The 19,625-nt window shown below is 40.8% G+C and overlaps 2 protein-coding genes across 3 annotated transcripts in view; one reads left to right on the forward strand and one right to left on the reverse strand.

Moving 5' to 3' along the window:
• Positions 1-19,625, reverse strand: part of LOC136433417 (xanthine dehydrogenase/oxidase-like) — a 79,692-nt gene that overhangs the window by 25,042 nt on the left and 35,025 nt on the right. The window lies entirely within an intron of this gene.
• LOC136433416 (xanthine dehydrogenase/oxidase-like) lies at positions 13,104-16,789 on the forward strand. Its single transcript, XM_066425607.1, has 7 exons — positions 13,104-13,352; positions 13,570-13,688; positions 13,806-13,920; positions 14,136-14,201; positions 14,462-14,650; positions 14,947-15,114; positions 15,238-16,789. The coding sequence occupies exons 1-7, from the start codon at positions 13,191-13,193 to the stop codon at positions 15,286-15,288; spliced, it is 870 nt and encodes a 289-aa protein (XP_066281704.1). The 5' UTR covers positions 13,104-13,190; the 3' UTR covers positions 15,289-16,789.

Below are 19,625 nucleotides of genomic sequence, written 5' to 3' on the forward strand. Positions count from 1 at the left end.
GTCATTTGAATAATTGGTATTTTGATTATAATCAATAATCCTAGCCTCTCTTTCTCAGTGAAGGATGATACACATTTTTCAAATGTGATTTTTCTGATTTGTTTATTCGGCTGTAGATAAGTACAGCCAGGGCTACCCAAAGGCTAAGGCTATTATAAAGGGTTAGCCCTAGTAACTGAACAATATGCAGACCCTGATACAAGCTTTCACAAAGACTAAAATACGACTTAAATGCATATAAACGCGCACAAACATAGAACTCGGCGGATTTAAAAAAAACATTAATCATGCAAATTAGGTCCTGTTTGGCATAATTATCATCTTACGTCAATCATCAGATTCACTTTTAAATCTAGCTATCTTCATACCAAACATAACAGATACATTTTAGTCCTTTCTCTTCAATCGCCCAACTAGTAAGCTAGCTGTTGACCTAGATTCAGGACGCCAGCTGTTGACCTGGATTCTGGACGCAAGATGTGTACTATCACATTCCGCGTACTATGGCGCAGCAGTGCTATACATTTTCCTAAATGATTACGTAAAGTAGGTCATGATCTGCATATTGTGCATATCATTATGTTGATCATCAACTAAGGTACATATATACCAAATACAAGAATAACCAATCCCTGCTTGAGTTAACTTACATCACTTACTCCCTGCCCCAAGATCTATCTACCACTCAAAAATCATAACCATAGCACCTGCAAAAATTCGACCAAAAACTTTAAGCGGATTAATAAACTTTCCTCATTTATTATGCAAATTAGCTCCTGGTTTTCATAATATGTATTTGGTTATTACCTAAGCTATTTACATGCCAAACATCATGACGATCCGTTAACCCCTTCTTCAGTTATTCGCCTCCAAAGGTTTCAACATAAACGCCAACTGTAGGTCCAAAAAAAGCCGCTAGGGGGCACAAACTTACACCACTCATTCCCTGTTCCAGACTCTATGTATTACTGAAAAACATGAACCTGGCACCTCCAGAAAATTCGAACTCAAGCTTTAAAACTCAACTGCAGTACCTTGAATATCCGCTAGGAGGCCCATTATCGAATTTGACCCTCCTCTTTGACACTCCTACCTACCCACTAAATATCATGCACAGCCGTCTACAGCACCTTGAGTTATGCTGGCGACATACAAACTCACACAAATACAAAGCCCGCTGCAGTACTGTAGGAAAGCGCCAGATAAACAATTTTCGACCTTGACCTTCGTTCACACAACCGCTTCTCATCTACGAAAAATCATGAAGATCCATTAACGTTTCCGTCACTTTTTTTGCCTACACACAAACACAAAAACACGCAAAGTCCGCTGCAGTACTGTTGGAATACGCCAGGTGAACGGTTTTCGAACTTGACCTTCCTTTGCACAACCACTACACACCTACAAAAAATCATGAAGATCCATCAAAGGTTTCTCGAGTTATGCTCTTGACATACATACAGACCCACCCAACAGCCGTAGTAACCGAAAACATAATCTTTTCGGCGAAGATAATAAGATAAGACCCTGGAAGGTACGAACTTTAGCGATCGGCGGGGACAAGAAGCTAAGTGTTTTGCGATTTCATACATCGCTATCGTTCCCATTTCATCTATGAAAAAGCATTGAAAAAACAAAACAATCGTAGCTGTCTCTGATAACTATTCTATTACAAGTGGTTCAAGTTAGCACAATTTGAACAAGTGTCTTAGGACCCAAAATCTCCATGAAACTTTGTTTTTTTATTAAACAAGTTCTCCCATTCTATAGGGCGTATTCAGTCACGTGACCCTCCCTCTAGCAACGAGCATTGGCGGCCATGTTGGTGCTCACTTGATAGTGGAGCCCTATGGAACTCTCCGTATAAATAGCAGATGTTTTCTACGCCATTCACAATTTCCCTTCGAAACGTTTTGTCTCACAATCATGGTGTTTTGCCTCGTGGTCAGATGTTTGATTGGGACTGATAAAGCACACACTGATCGGGTAACAGTAAGATTAGTTTGGCGTTTCTCGTGTAGGTAAGGGATGATACGAAGGGACTAACGACTGAAACAAAAGTGGATTTCTGACATACGGGTTGAGAGTCAACGTGAGTGTATAGAAACCTTTGTATCTGGTCGAAAAGCAAATTACAGGCCCGTTGTGTAACACAGTGGCGGCACCGTGTACTGAGCCGACTTGCTTGAGATTCGTTCGTAAACTGGGGGGTCTTTCAACGTCGAACTTTCCCGATCATAACGTACTCCCTGTCAACAAAATTTTTCACGACACTCAATACACTGTACTACGTGGTTGCAGGCCTTGGAACACTTGTATGTTGTGAACTGATTTTATGCGTACTCTGTAAACAGTTTAGCGGCCATGTTTGTAGGCAGCTGGGGAAAACATTTCCACGCTCGTCGATAATGGGTCATTTCCAGTAGGTGAAATTGGATTTTTGTAGCGAAAAGGATGTGAGGCTGGAGACTCTTTGCATATAATAAAACAGCGATCAGACGACTTCGCATTCCTTGGAAATTTAGAGACCGTCGGACACCGAGAAACTTCGCTGCAGGGTGAGCACCAACATGGCCGCCCACGGAGGGCAGGGGTGATGACGTCACGTGAATACGCCCTATATCGCTCAATTGTATGACCCACACTTGTCGCCGGGGGGGCGGCAGGAGAAGTGACCCACTTTCGCTATAAATAGCTACTACAAGTAACAGATGTTGTTCCACAATATGCAATCGACAACACTGCAAATATAGATTGTCCTCATTACTTACGCAAATTAAGTCCAATTTGCATAATTTGCAGTTCATTGTATACATCTCTGTCTAAGCTACCTGCATAGTAAATAACATGAAAATCTGTCGCTCCTTTCTTCAGTTATTATCCTTAAAAGATTTTGACAATTACACCATTGTAGTTCCAGTGACACAAACCAGGGGGCCCAAAATCGACCTTGACCTTTCTCCTCCCGACACCTACCCACATACCAAATATCATTACAATCCATCCACACGTTCTACAGTTATGCTGACTTTACGCATCCGGTGACACAAACATACACACACGGTGACACAAACATACACACACGCGCACACACACGCAAACACACTAACTTTGCATATTTGCACTTCAGTGTGTACATCTCTGTCCAACCTACTTGCGTACCAAATAACATGAAAATCTGTTGATCCTTTCTTCAGTTATTCTCCTTTAGAACATCTTTACAAATAGGCCATTGCAGTTCCAGTGACACATACCAGGGGGCCCAAAATCGACCTTGACCTTTCTCCTCCCAGCACATACCCACATACCAACTATCATAAGAACATGACCCTCTTTCCTCAGCCAATCAGGAGCGTGTATTTCTTGTGATTAAATCCACATAGTAAGGTCCCTTAGGTACCAGAGGTGGACTAACCAACGAATAAATTGACTAAGTTGGAGACGCCCATGCACTAACCAACGAATAAATTGACTAAGTTGGAGACGCCCACTGACTAAGTTGGAGACGCCCACCATTTACATGTCCGCCCGAGGGCTGCCAACAAAATCCGAGGGGGGTGCGGGGCTGTACCAAATCCACATAAACTCGCCCCGCCCATCCTTTAACTATTACTTGCAATCTATCTACACGTTCTACAGTTATGCTGACTTTAAGCATCCAGCGACACACATGCAAACGATTTTCCTCCTTACTTATGCAAATTAAGTCTCATTTGCATAATTTACACTTAATTGTGTACATCTCTGTCTAACCTACCTGTGTACCAAATAACATGACAATCTGTCGATCCTTTCTTCAATTATTCTCCTTAGAAGATTTCTTACAAATACGCCATTGCAGTTCCAGTGACACATACCAGGGGGCCCAAAATCGACCTTGACCTTCCTCCTCCTAACACCTACCCACAAACCAAATATCATTACAATCCATGTACATGTTCTACAGTTATGCTGATTTTAAGCATCCGGTGACACAAACATACACACAAATACCAACGCACGCAAAACAGTATCTCCATGAAAAGGCCTTTTTTCATGGAGATAATCAAGCAGCCGCCACCCCGTAGAGGCAATGTCAGAGTCTGTTCCCCAAGGTGTGCCAATTGGCGTTCACCTGTATGGCACCCGTAATTGGAAAAACGTGCTACGACTTGATTATTTACAGACTTGATCTTTTATTACATTTACTTAGTTCTGAAAAGAATTCTTGTCAGAAAACGGGATAGTTTGAAAAGATGGGATAACTTGTATTTGCAAAGCTATTTCTTCAATTCACCATAAGAGACGTCTCTTTATCCCATTAATTCACTATAAGAGAGAAATACTTACTAGTATTTTGATGAGATAGCACCCCTTTATCCCATTAATTTACTGGCGAGCTGGTATTCAGAAGTCGTAGGTTAATTACTGATTAAATCTCTCGTCCAAATCGCCCCTATCAGAGGCAGCGGTAGTGTAAGGATTTGACTACACCTTTCTCCCCTCATAATGTATGCAGCAAATCTCTAAATGTGATACTGAGCATCCCCAATCCATTGCAATCATTTTCTCCTTAAACTTCTGCTTTACACAATAAAGGTCGAGTATTTCAAAATCCAGGCCTCCAATTTCTTGGCATAATCAGATGGAATGTACCGTCAAATCTTCAGTGGAAACAATAACCGTATATGCGCAGTATGCAGAAGTCTTCCTGAGACTGTGAAACGACGAACTGATACAATTGTACAGATCCAGACAGAGGTAAAGTCTCTCAAAGAAACAGATAAAGCCTAGCCTCCTTCGCAGACTTCCTATAAGGGCGGCGTATATATTGGGAAGGTTCTCCCCAATCCATAGCGGGCGTGGCCTCGAAAATAAGAAGGCCCACAGGGCCAAAGTCTAAAGACATAAATATCATCCACAGACACTGTCTTTGAATTGAATACTTAATGCCAAATGTATGAATTGTGAGGTGGGGCGGACATTGTCTACAAACACAAATACGAACGTTTCATCAACAAAAAGTATCAGTTTTTGGCCATTGCAGGGACACATTTTCCCGGGGTAGCCGGGATTTCCGGTCCCCTCATAGGAAAGTCAACAACTCTTCTCCTAGTAGTGATGCATTTGGAAAATTACTTTTTAACTTGAAGTGATGCTCTTAACACAAAAATATAAAAGTAAAATCCCCTCAATGGCCAAATCCTAAGACTTTTTGCTTTCGAAACGTTTATAGTTGTGTAAAGTCTTCAGGGAAGCGTCTCCAAGTTGAAAAACAATTTCCAAGTCCATCATAAGAAGCGTTGTTGACTTTTTGATGAGGGGACCGAAAATCCCGGCTAGATCTACCCGGGGAAAATGTGTTCCCTTCCCCCGAAATCCCCTCAATGGCCAAGTCCCGAAACTCTTTGCTATTGAAACGTTTATAGTTGTGTTAAATCTTCAGATAAGCGCCTTCAAGTTGACAAAGAAGCTTCCAAGTCCATCAGAAGAAGCGTTGTTGACTTTCCTATGAGAGGACCGAAAATCCCGGCTACCCCGGGAAAATGTGTCCCCCTCCCACTGAAATCCCTCAATGGACAAATGCTGAGCCTTTTTGCTTTTGAAACGTTTGTATTTATTTGGGGGAAATCTTTAGAGAAGCGTCTTCAAGTTGAAAAACAGGTTTCCAAGTGCATCATAAGAAGCGTTGTTGACTTTCCTATGCGGGGACCGAAAATTCTGGGTACCCCGGGAAAATGTGTCCCCTGAAATCCCCTCAATGGTCAAATGCAGAGACTGTTGCCCTTGAAACGTTTATATTTTTGTGTTAAGAGCATCACTTAAAGTTAAAAAAGTAATTTTCCAAATGCATCACTACTAGGAGAAGAGTTGTTGACTTTCCTATGAGGGGTCCGGAAATCCCGGCTACCCCGGGAAAATGTGTCCCTGCAATGGCCAAAAACTGATACTTTTTGTTGATGAAACGTTCGTATTTGTGTTTGTAGACAATGTCCGCCCCAACTCACAATTCATACATTTGGCATTAAGTATTCAATTCAAAGACAGTGTTTGTGGATGACATTTATGGGTTTGGCCCTGTGGGCCTTCTTACTTTTGAGGCCACCCCCAACATGGATTGGGGACCGATTTTCCTGGGGGACCTATCAGCCCTGAACACCTGCACCAAACGTGAGCGTAATGAGTCCCGCCTTGGTCACGAGGGGCCCGTAAGGGGTGTAGCCGATCTACGCCCCGCAATTAAAAGTATTTCCTTCATACACTAGTACACAAAGACAAAACTAATATTCACAAAGAATTTACCTATATTAAGCCAGTGCGTAACAAAGCATACAAGTTTTAAAGAAATCGAAATCAAGCCGCAGAAGTATGCTAAATGACTGCCGATAGCCTTTTTACAAATCACAACCAAAATGTAATATACAGAACGACGTGCTGGTCTCCGTATCTCACCTTGGTTAAATCAAAATAAAGACTTTGTCTCTGAAGTGTCTGTCTGTGGTATGTAGACACCTGTGCCTTGATCTGAAGCCATGAGTGGCCGTCTTCCCGCAGACTACCGGTGTCACAGGGATCTCGCACCCCCCGTGAATTTGAACCCCCCGGTTCGAAATCGCTAGTGAATTTGCACCCCCCGGTGCGAAATCCCTAGCGATTTCGCACCCCTCTAGTGATCTCGCACCCCCAGGATGTAGTATGTGTTCTGTTACGGCATTCATAATTCCCAGTGGCTATCTTTTTAACAAATTGATTGGTAACTATAATTGACATTTCAAATGCTCTGTTGACTGAAGTGGTAACCAAGTGGGTTGTGCAATGACTATCTGGGAGTCATGGTTCTTGTGTTCAAATCCTGGTGGCTACATTTTTTTATCCCATAGTTTTTAACATTAAATAACTAATAATTCTTACTCAGAAATGTCATAAGATTTCGATTAAGGCTTCGATTAATTTTTTCTAACCCTATTTAACACCCGTCATCCATTCAATATGTGATATAACTTTGTATGATAAAATGTTATTCAAGTCTCTAAAATAATTTAAAAAATCAATTATGAACATTGAAGTAAAACTATGAACTAATCGTACATTCCTCATGGCACAAAGGAAGAATATTACAACGAATTTAGCCTCTACCAGGCTCCGCGAGATGGCTGAAAAAATAGGAGGAATCGGCAAATAAAGGGAGTTAGCTACGGAGAGAGGGTCCAATCTGGAGAGAAGGTATATGGCAGATATATCTTCTCTCCAGATTGGACCCTCTCTCCATAGCTAACTCCCTTTATTTGCCGATTCCTACTATTTTCCCAGCCATCTCGCGGAGCCTGGTAGAGGCTACAACGAATCATCGTGCACATAGAGTCACCATCATCGCGCTGTGCTGAAATACTAGTAGCGTTACATTAGTCCAGGGCATGGGTTCCCGGCCGGAGTCTTAGATGTTTGTTCTGTCAGACACAGCAACTTGTAATACTCTCGATTACCACGTTAAACTATGACTTTATTATATCAAAATGCAGTTTTGAATATAATTGCTGCACAGACAGAGCACCTTTCGAAATATTTGGGGAGGTTCAAAATCCCTAGGGGGGTTCGAGGAGGGGGTGCGAAATTCCTAGCTGGGGGGTGCAAGATCGCTAGGGTTTTCGCACCTGGGGGTGCGAGATCCCTAGTGATTTCGCACCGGGGGGTTCAAAATCAGGGGGGTGCGAAATCCCTGTGACACCGGCAGTGTCAAAATCACCCCGGTTTTAAAGCCTCAAAGTCAAAGTCGGAAGTGCGATCTTGCACCCCCAGCTAGTGATTTCGCACCCCCTCCTCGCACCCCCTAGTGATTTTGCACCCCCCCCCCCCAAACATTTCGAAAGTTGCTCTGTCTGTGAAGCAATTATATCTAAAACTGCATTTTAGTATAATAAAGCCATAGTTTAACGTGGTAATCGAGAGTATTACAAGTTGCTGTGTCTGACAGAACAAACATCTAAGACTCCGGGAACCCTTGCATCCACTGATCTATGCTGTTTGAGGCAAATTATGTCTGCTGTGTGGAAAGTTTATTGAACAGCACTTGGATCTTGCAAGAAAGTATGTGCTATGGAACTTACTGGTAACTACACGGATAACAAAAGTTATGTTTATTGGTGTCTGAAAATGTTGCAGATAGGTTTGTTCATAGCTCTTCTTTCATATTTTTTTCTGAGAAGTTGTAATTGACACATCCATCCATTGATCTCTCATATAACACTGCTATTTTGACTTACCAGATGGATGGAGCATCACTCAAAAGGAAATGAAAATCATAGGGCACAACATCATTTCGTTTTTTAGTTTTACCATTGCACCCTTGGCACTGACAATCCAGCCTTATCCATTCCAACCCGTTATCTCATAAAAAAACAATCATCATGATTGAAAACTATGTGAGGCTGGTATTTCAATGAACATCTTGAACATCTTCTTATGGAAGGCATTAATATAACTTGTATCAAACTGCTGAAACTTTTGCTTGTTACTGTTCTACAAATTTTAGTTAGTTATTTCATCCAAAAATGTTCAAATTTCAGATATCACAAATTCAAAATTGCTGGAGAGATGATCATTGAAAGTTATTTTTTGCATCTAAAATAAAGTTTAAATACATTCAATTTGATGTGTTGTCTTGTCTTTGTTCATCAATAGCCAAAGGAACGAACCTAGTCAAAAGATCATGAAAGGTAAACAAAAGGTAAATTTTTGCATTATATACTCGTAAAACGATAACTGTATGTTGGTAATATCATACTATAGGAACTGAAATTACAATCAAACCACGCATGAAGTAACGTTCATTTACTATTATTCACATTCAATTTGTTAAAAAGATAGCATCTGATAGTAGCCACTGTGAATTACGTGAATTACGAATTCCGTAACAGAACACATAACGTTACTTTAGTATGGGGTGAACAAATTGATTGGGGGGGGGGTGCGAAATCGCTAGCAGAGGCTAGGGCAAGGGACAGGACTACATGGAGGATCCTCCTGGAAAGCAAGGGGCCAGGTTCTGGCCTGAGCACGTAGGCAGGTAGGCAGGTCTGTAATAATGCTGTTCTATTTTCTTCGAAGACAGGATGTGTTTGGCTGTCTATAATGATGCTGTTTTACTTTCTTTGAAGACAGGAGGTGTTTGGCTGTCTGTAATAATGCTCTTCTACTTTCTTTGAAGACAGGAGGTGTTTGGCTGTCTATAATGATGCTGTTTTACTTTCTTTGAAGACAGGAGGTGTTTGGCTGTCTGTAATAATGCTCTTCTACTTTCTTTGAAGACAGGAGGTGTTTGGCTGTCTGTAATGATGCTGTTTTACTTTTTTTTAAGACAGGAGATGTTTGCGTTTGTAATAATGCTGTTCTACTTTCCCCAAAGACAGGATGTTTGGCTGTCTGTAATAATGCTGTTTTACTTTCTCTGAAGACAGAGGTGTTTGGCTGTCTGTTGTGATGCTGCTTCTTCCCTGAAGACAAGGAGGTGTTTAGCTGTCTGTAAATGTTTTTTACACTTGAAGACAGGCATTTGGCTGTCTGTAAATGTTGTTTTACTTTCTCTGAAGACAGGTGTTTGGCTTTATCTACTGATGAGGTTGATTTACTTTCTTTTTAAACAGAGAGGTGGCTTTTGTGATGCTGTTTTACTTTGTCTGACAGAGACAGAGAGACGCCTGATGTACTTGTGTGTGTATTTGTAATTACATTAGTATTACATGTGTGTGTGTGTGTGTTTTCCAATATGTCAGTGGGTGTGTATTGCAAGTGTTGTTGTTTTCACACCTGTCCATAATTGTGAATTAAATGCACCTATGTGTTTGTCTTCATTTGGGGTTAGGGGGCTCTGGGAAGTGATAGCTTAGCAGCTGCACTCAAAACAGGCTTAGCACATGGTTCCTCCCATCCCCTAATAAAGCCCCTCACGTTCTTTCTCCTCGTTGCCAACCCCTGGTTAACAGCTTCAGCTAGCCGACCAAACAACGTGAGGGGGCAGTGTATAGATAAGGCCAATGGATGAGTTCATAAGCTTTATGACAGGATGTGCAAAACAATATGAAATAGCATAAATGAAGCATTGCTGTACATTGGTGCACAAAGGGACAGACGGTCACAGACCTGTGCTGGAGAAAAAAGTCCTTATCATCCAAGTAGTTACAGTTTGTCAAAATATGTTGTAATTAGAAATGTTTATCTGTTATGTGGTCGTATATGGGTGGGCATCACACTGCTTTCTTTTGTCTAACCAGTTTCTCCTAGTTGTATGCCCGTTTAAATGTCTTTTTCTCAAAGTGTAACTATAAGAACAAGGAATTAAATGAGTGTGACTATAAACAATTTTGTTATAGTTTTTGTTGATTCATGTAAATGGAACAACTGATGCTTTATTTATCCCTACCGAGGTTGTGAATTTGACAAGCTTAGCAATGAAATTAAAGGGTATAAGACACCATTGACATGAACATTAAGAATTTCCGGAAATTACAACATAATACTACTGTATAACGATATAGAAATTTTCACAAAATATTCACACTTTGGATGTTATTGAACATCGAATCATAAAAACATCATACCTCCAGATTTTGATTCTTCCCACCAGGTAATTACATTAATCAGTGACTTGCCAGCTGATGACGTCACGAGAACATGGCAGCCGATTTGGAACTTTGCACAACGGCTCGGAAAGAACATTATTTTCACAAGAAAACGAAATAGATATTGTTAAATCCTTTAATTAAATGTTATCACGATAATTAAGCACTGTTTGCTCATCAAATAATGTTTTTCGCAAGTCGTTGTGTAAGGTTTCGAACCGGCTGCCGTCTTCCTTGTGACGTCATGAGCTGGCATTAGTCACTGATCAATGTAATCACCTGGTGAGAAGATCAGATAAGAATAAAGAGCTGGATCCATGGAAGTATGTTTTCTGATGGTTCAATGTTAGATAACATCAGAAGGGTGTGTATTTGTTTTAAACGTTTATATTCCTTCAATGATGCTATTCCTATTTCAGATAATAAGACAATGTTGTATTTTGGTGTCTTATGCCCTTTAATATAGATACATGTATAAATATAGATGGCACATATATTAATATGAATGTGTATTCTGATGTATTGATTGTTTTTATATATGATGTGTATATATATATGACTGTGTATCAGAGAATTACATGCCATCTGATTTGCTTTGTTTTTATTAAAGGGTCTATTTTTGGTTGAATGAGTGTCTTGTTGCATTTCCTTAATTCTCACCGACTTACATATACATGTAGGCAAACATACCTTAAACTTAAGATGGTCTGTAAAGAACGGTTAGTCGTTTAAGTTTCTTTGAATACAAAATGCACTCCTCCTCTCTTCCGGCCAAAGAAATACAGGCGAGAGGTAGCCGTGGCGACTACAGAATGGCGTTTTTGTGCTATTTTATTTTACTAGCCCTTTTATAAAGGCTAGTATAATGTAATAACATTTACAAGCAAAAACGCCCTTCTGTAGCCGCCACGGCTAATGTGAGAAGCAACGTGCCGCGCTAACACGTGATAATTCGGGAAAACATCCATATTCTTCTTTAAAAATTGATATAGAATAGATGTCCTTGATACGGTTGAAGTGGTTGATATCTTGCCCGTTTACAAAAGGTCAGGTGTGTAGTCGAGTTATTGGGCCAAAGGCGTAGAAGACATGATCTAGTTTTACTTTCACCGCTCCCCCACCTCTGGTGCTCAGGACCGCTGTGACACGTCTAGTCGACCATTGGTATCAATACACATCTCTGTTGATAGGGAGGTGTGAACAAGGTGTGAAAGAGGTCCCCGTCGAGTTAATCCTCGACGCAGGTTAAGATAAGGACTTAATCACCGTCGTAGGTTAAGATAAGGACTTAATCCCCGTCGCAGGTTAAGATAAGGACTTAATCACCGTCGCAGGTTAATCATCGACGTAGTTTAAGGTCCGACGTAGTTTATGGTCCAACGGTGTTATAAGGCCCGACGGAGTTTAAAGCTCCGACGTAGTTATAAGGCGACCGACGGCATCAGACGACGTCGGAAGCTGTATAAGATCACCAACGCACAGTTATTCCGTCGGGTTGCAAAATCGAAGTTTTAGGGCGTAAACTACACCTAAGCCCCTTACGCTTGGACAATCACCAATGGTGTATTCAATACTTTTTCAGAGAAAACACTATAGAAGTGCTGGCGTATATGATATATGAATACCTTTACACAATTATCCTTACATTTCACTCCTACTTCTTTAGGAAAGATTGCCCTCCAAGCAGAGAATGGGCCTTGACTTGTTTTGGACCTCTTTCAGGCGTTTTGCCCAGGCTTCCTTTTTTGGCAGAGTTTCTTTTGTGCGCCACCCCAAATGCCAAATAGAAACTTGGCCTGGCCAAAACGCATAAAGGACGTCAAAAACAAGCCCTGCCTCTGCTTGAAGAGCATGCATGGATGTGTATTGACCACTTGATCTGTTTTGCCCTCCAATACACAACTGCTTTAATATATATCTTTGGAGACCCCATATCAATCTCCTCACTTGTTTGCGGTATCAGGCTACTGTGCACAGTGGTGTGTGTGTCTTGTTTCCTTACATTTTGGACAAGTATATATCAAAAAATATCAAAACAATCCATCCAGGCATTCTTGAGTTATGCTGGTCCATTACAGACAGACAAACACACAAACCCACAAACGCTACCCTCTGCATAACCTTCTCGGCGAAGGTAATGAATGCGACAGGCAAGCACTGTGTTAAAACCACATAAATCCACATTGCCCGCTACGTTAAGATGTTATAACCTACCAGATCCTCCTAGGTTCCACAACTTTTCTTTGATATGTATCAGCAAGCTCTATCCAGAAATGTAAGTGATTAAGTTTTGCTACTTCAACTTATCGACTAGAAACCCTCAGTGTATCTGAATTTGAATCTAGGTGTAACAAATTCAAATTCAAATACACACAGCAAATATATGATCAATGATCACATTGATCATATATTTGCTGTGTGTATTTGAATTTTTTGCCAAAACATTGCTATATAAATACAGATTTAATTCAGGGCATCTACCTCCTTATCCCTGTTCCTTGTGTGATGTGTTAACTTTGTATTTCCCCCCAGGCGGGTGCTCTTGTGCATGTGTACACCGATGGGTCTGTGCTGGTGACCCACGGTGGGACAGAGATGGGGCAGGGTCTGCACACCAAGATGGTCCAGGTGGCCTGCAGGGCACTGAAGATTCCCACCTCGAGGATCCACATCAGTGAGACCAGCACCAACACTGTGCCTAACACCTCCCCTACTGCTGCCAGTGCCAGCTCAGATCTCAATGGAATGGCAGTAAAGGTCTGGTCCAAAGTCCTCTTGTGCCATGTTTTGTTTCATGCCTTATAGAAAGATAAATCTAAAGAGCACGTCTTGCTCACAGTCATGTTCATTTCCCATACTATGATAGTTGATTTAATCATTAAGGATGTCATGTGTGGTAGATCAGTATTCTTATATCCTCCGAATTACACTGTGGTTGTGTGACACAGCTGACCCATATCATGTTGTTTCTCAGATTGCCTGTGAGACCATCCTGCAGCGACTGGAGCCCTACATGGGGAAGGGCTCCTGGGATGACTGGGTGCGGGCAGCATACTTTGACAGAGTCGGTCTGTCCGCCACTGGATTCTACAGGTTTGTGTGCTTTTGCTGCATTGTAATGAGCAAGAGCAGTGCTTTTTTACTTTGACTAATCCAGATATTTCTTAAGTAGACTTACATTGTAACAGTTGTGAATTGTTGTCCATGCAGGACCCCAGGACTAGATTACGACATGCAGAAGAATGAAGGGAGGCCCTTCAACTACTTCTGCTACGGAGCAGCTGTGTCTGAGGTCGAGATTGATTGCCTGACTGGAGATCACACGGTAAAACTTGCAAGTTATATAATAGTGGTTTTTGATGATATGAATATTACAAGTTACAATTTACTTCCGTCTCGGTTGTGGGTTCTTAAAAAGAGTACAACTGTAACATAGTTCCTCTTGATTCCACCGATAACTTATCTAAAGGCTTTGTGCTGTAATGTTTTACATACATGTACTGCTTACATGACATGGTGAGATGTTGCCATACCCGACAGGTTCTGCGTACAGATATTGTGATGGACGTTGGCGACAGCCTGAACCCTGCTATTGACATTGGACAGGTATGGATTACTTATGATTTAAGTACAGTCCAGTCGTTCCAAGCATCAGTAAGCTCCTGATCTTAGTGTTTGCTGTCATTGTGTACTTTTAATTACAATTTTGCAATTTATTATTTAGTATTGTGCCTTTATAGTAATTCAATAACCATTGTACCAGGATCACTAGGTATTGTACAGTGAGATGTCAGCCTTGTTGACTCACTTGTTTATATGAATTTTGTTGTTTATGGAATGCAGTAATTGATTGTATTGTCCTCCAGATTGAAGGAGCTTTTGTACAGGGCTGTGGCTTGTTCACCATGGAAGAGCAGGTGTACTCACCTGAAGGGGTGCTGTACTCACGAGGACCTGGCATGTACAAGATACCAGGCTTTGCTGACATTCCCATTCACTTCAATGTGTCCCTGCTGAGAGGTGCACCAAATGACAAGGCAATCTTTTCATCCAAGGTAATCCTGGTTATCATGTTGCTTGTCATCTAATGCCTCACCGATTCAATGTCTTGATGGTTGCAGGAAAAGAATGGGACAGGTAGGTGAAACAAATAGCAGAAGTGAGAAATTACGTTGATGCTATCTGAGGCTTGTCCGGCTGTAGAATAGATTGAAAACCATGTTATAGTAATATATGGCTTTCCTCAACTATTGCTGTGTTTAACAATTACAGAAGTCTGACAGTTTGAAGCGATCAGTCTTTTTTCATCAATGAATATCAGTAACTCCTGTTCATATTACTCCACCACCAGGCTGTTGGAGAGCCTCCACTCTTCCTGGCTTCTTCTGTCTTCTTCGCCATCAAAGACGCCGTTTACTCTGCCAGGGCTGATGCCGGGTTGAAGGGCACATTCCGCCTGGACAGCCCAGCAACAGCTGAGTGTATCCGCATGGCCTGCGAGGACCAGTTTACTGCCCAGGTAGGGAATTACTCTTCTTTTTACAACTTGTGCCTTGCTACCAAAGGTCTGAGAAAAGTAGACTGAAATCCACTGCTGCATTGTTTCTTAACAATGTCCTTTACTTCTATGTTTCTTTTGTAGTTCCCTGCAGCTGAGCCAGGAAGCTTCACACCCTGGGCTATCAAGCTTTAGGAGGTGACATATTTGTGACACTGATGAAGAAGAGCTTCCACGGGCTGGCAGCAGCAACAGCAACACAATTCCAGTAACTGCATTTTTCTCAAAGGACAATCAGGATATCATAGGTTTTTGTGCTTAAGAGCCATATCTGTCAGATTCTATAGTTGCCATCAAAACATTGACCAGACAGTGTGTTGTGACAATCTCATCATGTTGCTAAAGTTGCAAGCAAGGTACATCTATTTCTGTACTTATGTTTAGATTTATAAACTTTTGGATGCTAAAGAGGTGATGGTGTCAAGTTTGATAAGATAACTATGTAGGGAGAGTGTGTCAAACAAGCTTGTGTGGCCTGTGGCACTAGAAATGGAGGATGTTCTTTTCTGATATTCCATAGTGAGATAACAAATATAAAGGTCATATAAGAGGCAAATAAATCTATAATACATATATTCCATTTATGAGTAAAACATAGCATGACATTATGAAATATTTAGTCACATATTTGAGCAAATTAGAAGTATGAAAAATTCTTATCCTGGATGTCAGCCTTGTTAAAGGCATCCAGAGCATTTTATGTGGCTTGAAAATTGGAAATATTCTAGTTGCTGTAATCTTTATGAAATTGTCATTTAATGCCACTGTTTACCACATTTGCGTGATGATTACATGTCACAAGCGCTCAAAAGCCACGCGAAAATAAGCTACACAATGACCCCTTTAGTTTCACGCGCCTAGTGTAATTAGATTGAAACAGAACTCAAAACGTTTTTTTCGTCGGTAATGGACCGTTCCCGTCGAACACCATATAGAACCCCCTGTTCTATTTGGAACACCTCCGTCAAAAACAGTGCTAGTGGGACAGAAATGACAAGCAGAAATGACAATGCATATCTGGGACAGATATCTCACTGCATTGGCTACATGAATACCCAAGAAAAAAACTAAATGAAAAAGAAAATATCTCGGGCACTCAAGGGGACGGAGCTTACGTAACACATTGCCAACTACTACCAAGTCCGTCTCTCATGTACTTGTGCGTTATTCCTGTGTTCGACTGGAACGGTCAGTTCTCTGCAAGTTCCGGCGACGGGACGTCATGTTCCAAGAAGTCGGAAAATTTGAGAACAAAAACGGCGGCGCTGACAGCGCTTGGATTTTTTTTTGAGTGCTCAACACACAGCGACATCGCATCTTTGCTCCTTGAATATCGATATGTCATGGTATAGTGTTATTGAAACTTACTATGTGTAGAAATGGCTAAAAACTGGAGTTTTTTAATTTGAGTTTGAAGCCACATAAAGTGCTCTGGGTGCCTTTAACTAGAGATCAGTGGGAGTGGACTTAAGGTAACAAGGCTGGCATCCAAGATATTGTTGCTTTCTCCAATGTGATAGTAACTTAAAGGAGTTACAGATAATGCCCATGCAGAGATTCTTGCATGTGAGACAAAGTATGAATATCTTAGGTTTATGTGTAGTTCTATAATTATCATCATTATCATTTGTGAGTATTCTTGTGTCATTCTTGCACCTTTTTATCTTTGTGATGCCAAGAAAGTATTGAAAGAAAGGTGATAAGAATTTCTAGAATAGAAATCTAAGGTAGCCTTTGCAGGGCATTGTTGGGGCACCGTGTGTGCATATATTTTAAACTGCATATTAGAAAGCAGTATTGATTCTGATTGGAAATGCCAAATAGAAACTTGGCCTGGCCAAACCGCATAAAGGACGTCCAAAACAAGCCCTGCCTCTGCTTGAAGAGCATGCATGGATGTGTATTGACCACTTGATCTGTTTTGCCCTCCAATACACAACTGCTTTAATATATATCTTTGGAGACCCCATATCAATCTCCTCACTTGTTTGCGGTATCAGGCTACTGTGCACAGTGGTGTGTGTGTCTTGTTTCCTTACATTTTGGACAAGTATATATCAAATAAATGCGACAGGCAAGCACTGTTTTAACCAGAAATAATCTCTTTAATGAATATGTTCTCTTCTGCAACAGATGTAAATAGAATACATAAAATAAAACATTAACTGTAATAATTACCTAATGTACATAAATGAAAAGCACAACTGGTGCTCATAAAACAAACCATAAAGCTACTCTCCTGAAAAAATGCAAAAATCCATTTAAAAATCTGTACAAGAAATGCAAAAAAAAACTGTTGCCGGAGCCGACCCGCGGGAGGGCTGGGACCGAGGGTGATGCGGAATACCCCGTGTTGTATTTTATTTATGTCATACCTTGGTCATACCCACCCGAGAAAACACACATTCAATGCGGAATGCGCCAGAAGTTGAGGGAGTTTTGTGTCCTCGAACAAGAAACTGTAGCAACATTGATTCCAATCTCCGAATCCGGTATTCGAATTTCCGACGGCCGCGCAACCGGCGCGCTCGAAATGCGTTCGAAATATTCTATGGAAGCCTGTGTGATAACCCTCCCGAACCCTATGTGATCCGGATAGTTATTACACGGTCCGGAACACCCGTATCAGGCCCAGGCATGACATAATGTCCAGAATCACCGATATGTACACCCAAACTTTCTGTCATAATTTAAGTATGGATACGGTCAAGCTAAGGTTTCATGATAATGCATGCAAAACATCATATTCCATGGAAACATATATCGAGGACTAGATGATTTTGATTTACGCTCAGCAGTTAGCAAGTTAGAATTAGTGCCCTTGAAATAGAGAGAGGACGGTAGAAAAAAAACTTACCAGTACGGTGAGTGCAAACCTTATAAATACTGCATATCAATCACGGTGGAAGACGACACACCTTTTATTTGAAGTTCCCCCTTTTACGATCACGAAAGAAAGGCGCTACCAAATTCCATCCAAATTTCCACATGTTTACAGACAAAAAGGAAACTACACTTCTCATCGCAAAACCTACACATTCACGCAGGAAAAGTGGGATCTTTCGTCTTACACGTGCACTGTCTCGGAAAAAGAAGTCAACTTATAACGCACAGTCGACAAGGAAGCGCAGCCATATATAACAGCACTAGTGCATTTACTAGTTTGTCTTCATTCTATGGATACTGGTTGAGTGACCTGTAAGACCTGGTACAAGTTGTTTCGGTACATTTGAAAGGTATTTCTCCAGATAGACTAGCAACATTAGAAATGGTTTTACTACAAACATTTACGTATTGTCAATTAATGGAATCGGACATCCGCGGAATTTTTTTCGGCCGCATGAAGGTGTGAGCCCGATGATTTTCATACGGCGGGCGGTCACGTTTCATACAGCGTGAGTAGGGATTCAGAAGAAACTAGAGTTCCACGACCTCATACCTTCGCCAAATGATTTTAACCTTTATGACTGACGTATCAGGAGTGTTTCTCATCAATTATAAATCATACCAGTTGATCTTGTTCACCCAAAAAACAAAAGTATGAGCTTAACAAAGAAGGTTATGCTAACAAAGTAACATTTCTCATGAATTATGCAAATGAGGTCCTTATTAGCATAATTTGATTCAACGATGTTCACATTCACATAACTTCCAAATGACACAACTATGAAATTGCCATCATTTACCTGTATGGAATTATAGTAGTTTCTCATTAATTATGCAAAGTAGGCCTACATGTGCATATTTATTATCTATCAACAGTCCTCAGTAACAAATGTCACATATTTGAATAGTCATATCATGGAACACAGCAGGTTTTTGAAATTGTCTCATTAATTATGCAAATTAGAATCTGATTTGCATAAATATCATCCAATCATACAAAGTATCACGTAAGCTATCTACATACTAAAAACCATTACCATCCATCAAGCCCATCTTGAGTTATGGTATTTTCTCATTAATTATGCAAATGAGGTCTTGATTTGCATAATTGATATCTATTAATATTTCTCTCTTCTTCAGTTACATATGTCACATGTTTGAGAGTCCTATCATGGAATTTGGTGGATGTATAAACTTTCCCCATTGATTATGCAAATTAGATACTGATTTGAATAATAAGTATCTGATCATGTACATCATCACTCAAACTATCTACTGATAAAAAATCATAACCATCCATCAAGCCCTTCTTGAGTTATTCCCTTTCAAAGTCTGAACCAAAACCTGCTCCTGCAGTTCCAAAAAAGCCGCTAGGGGGCCAAAACCTATACCACTTACTCTCTGTCCAAAGAGCTATCTACCACTCAAAAATCAGTTCCATAGCTTGTCCAGAACACGAGATATCGAAACAGGAAGTTCCGCTGCAGTACCGTAACAAGCCGCTAGGGTACCCAAAATCTAATCATTTCCTAGTCTCATCAAGACCTACCCACCTACCAAATATCAAGACAATCCATCCTAGCCTT

The sequence above is a fragment of the Branchiostoma lanceolatum genome, chromosome 4 (genome assembly GCF_035083965.1).
Source record: "Branchiostoma lanceolatum isolate klBraLanc5 chromosome 4, klBraLanc5.hap2, whole genome shotgun sequence".
Classification (NCBI taxonomy): domain Eukaryota; kingdom Metazoa; phylum Chordata; class Leptocardii; order Amphioxiformes; family Branchiostomatidae; genus Branchiostoma; species Branchiostoma lanceolatum.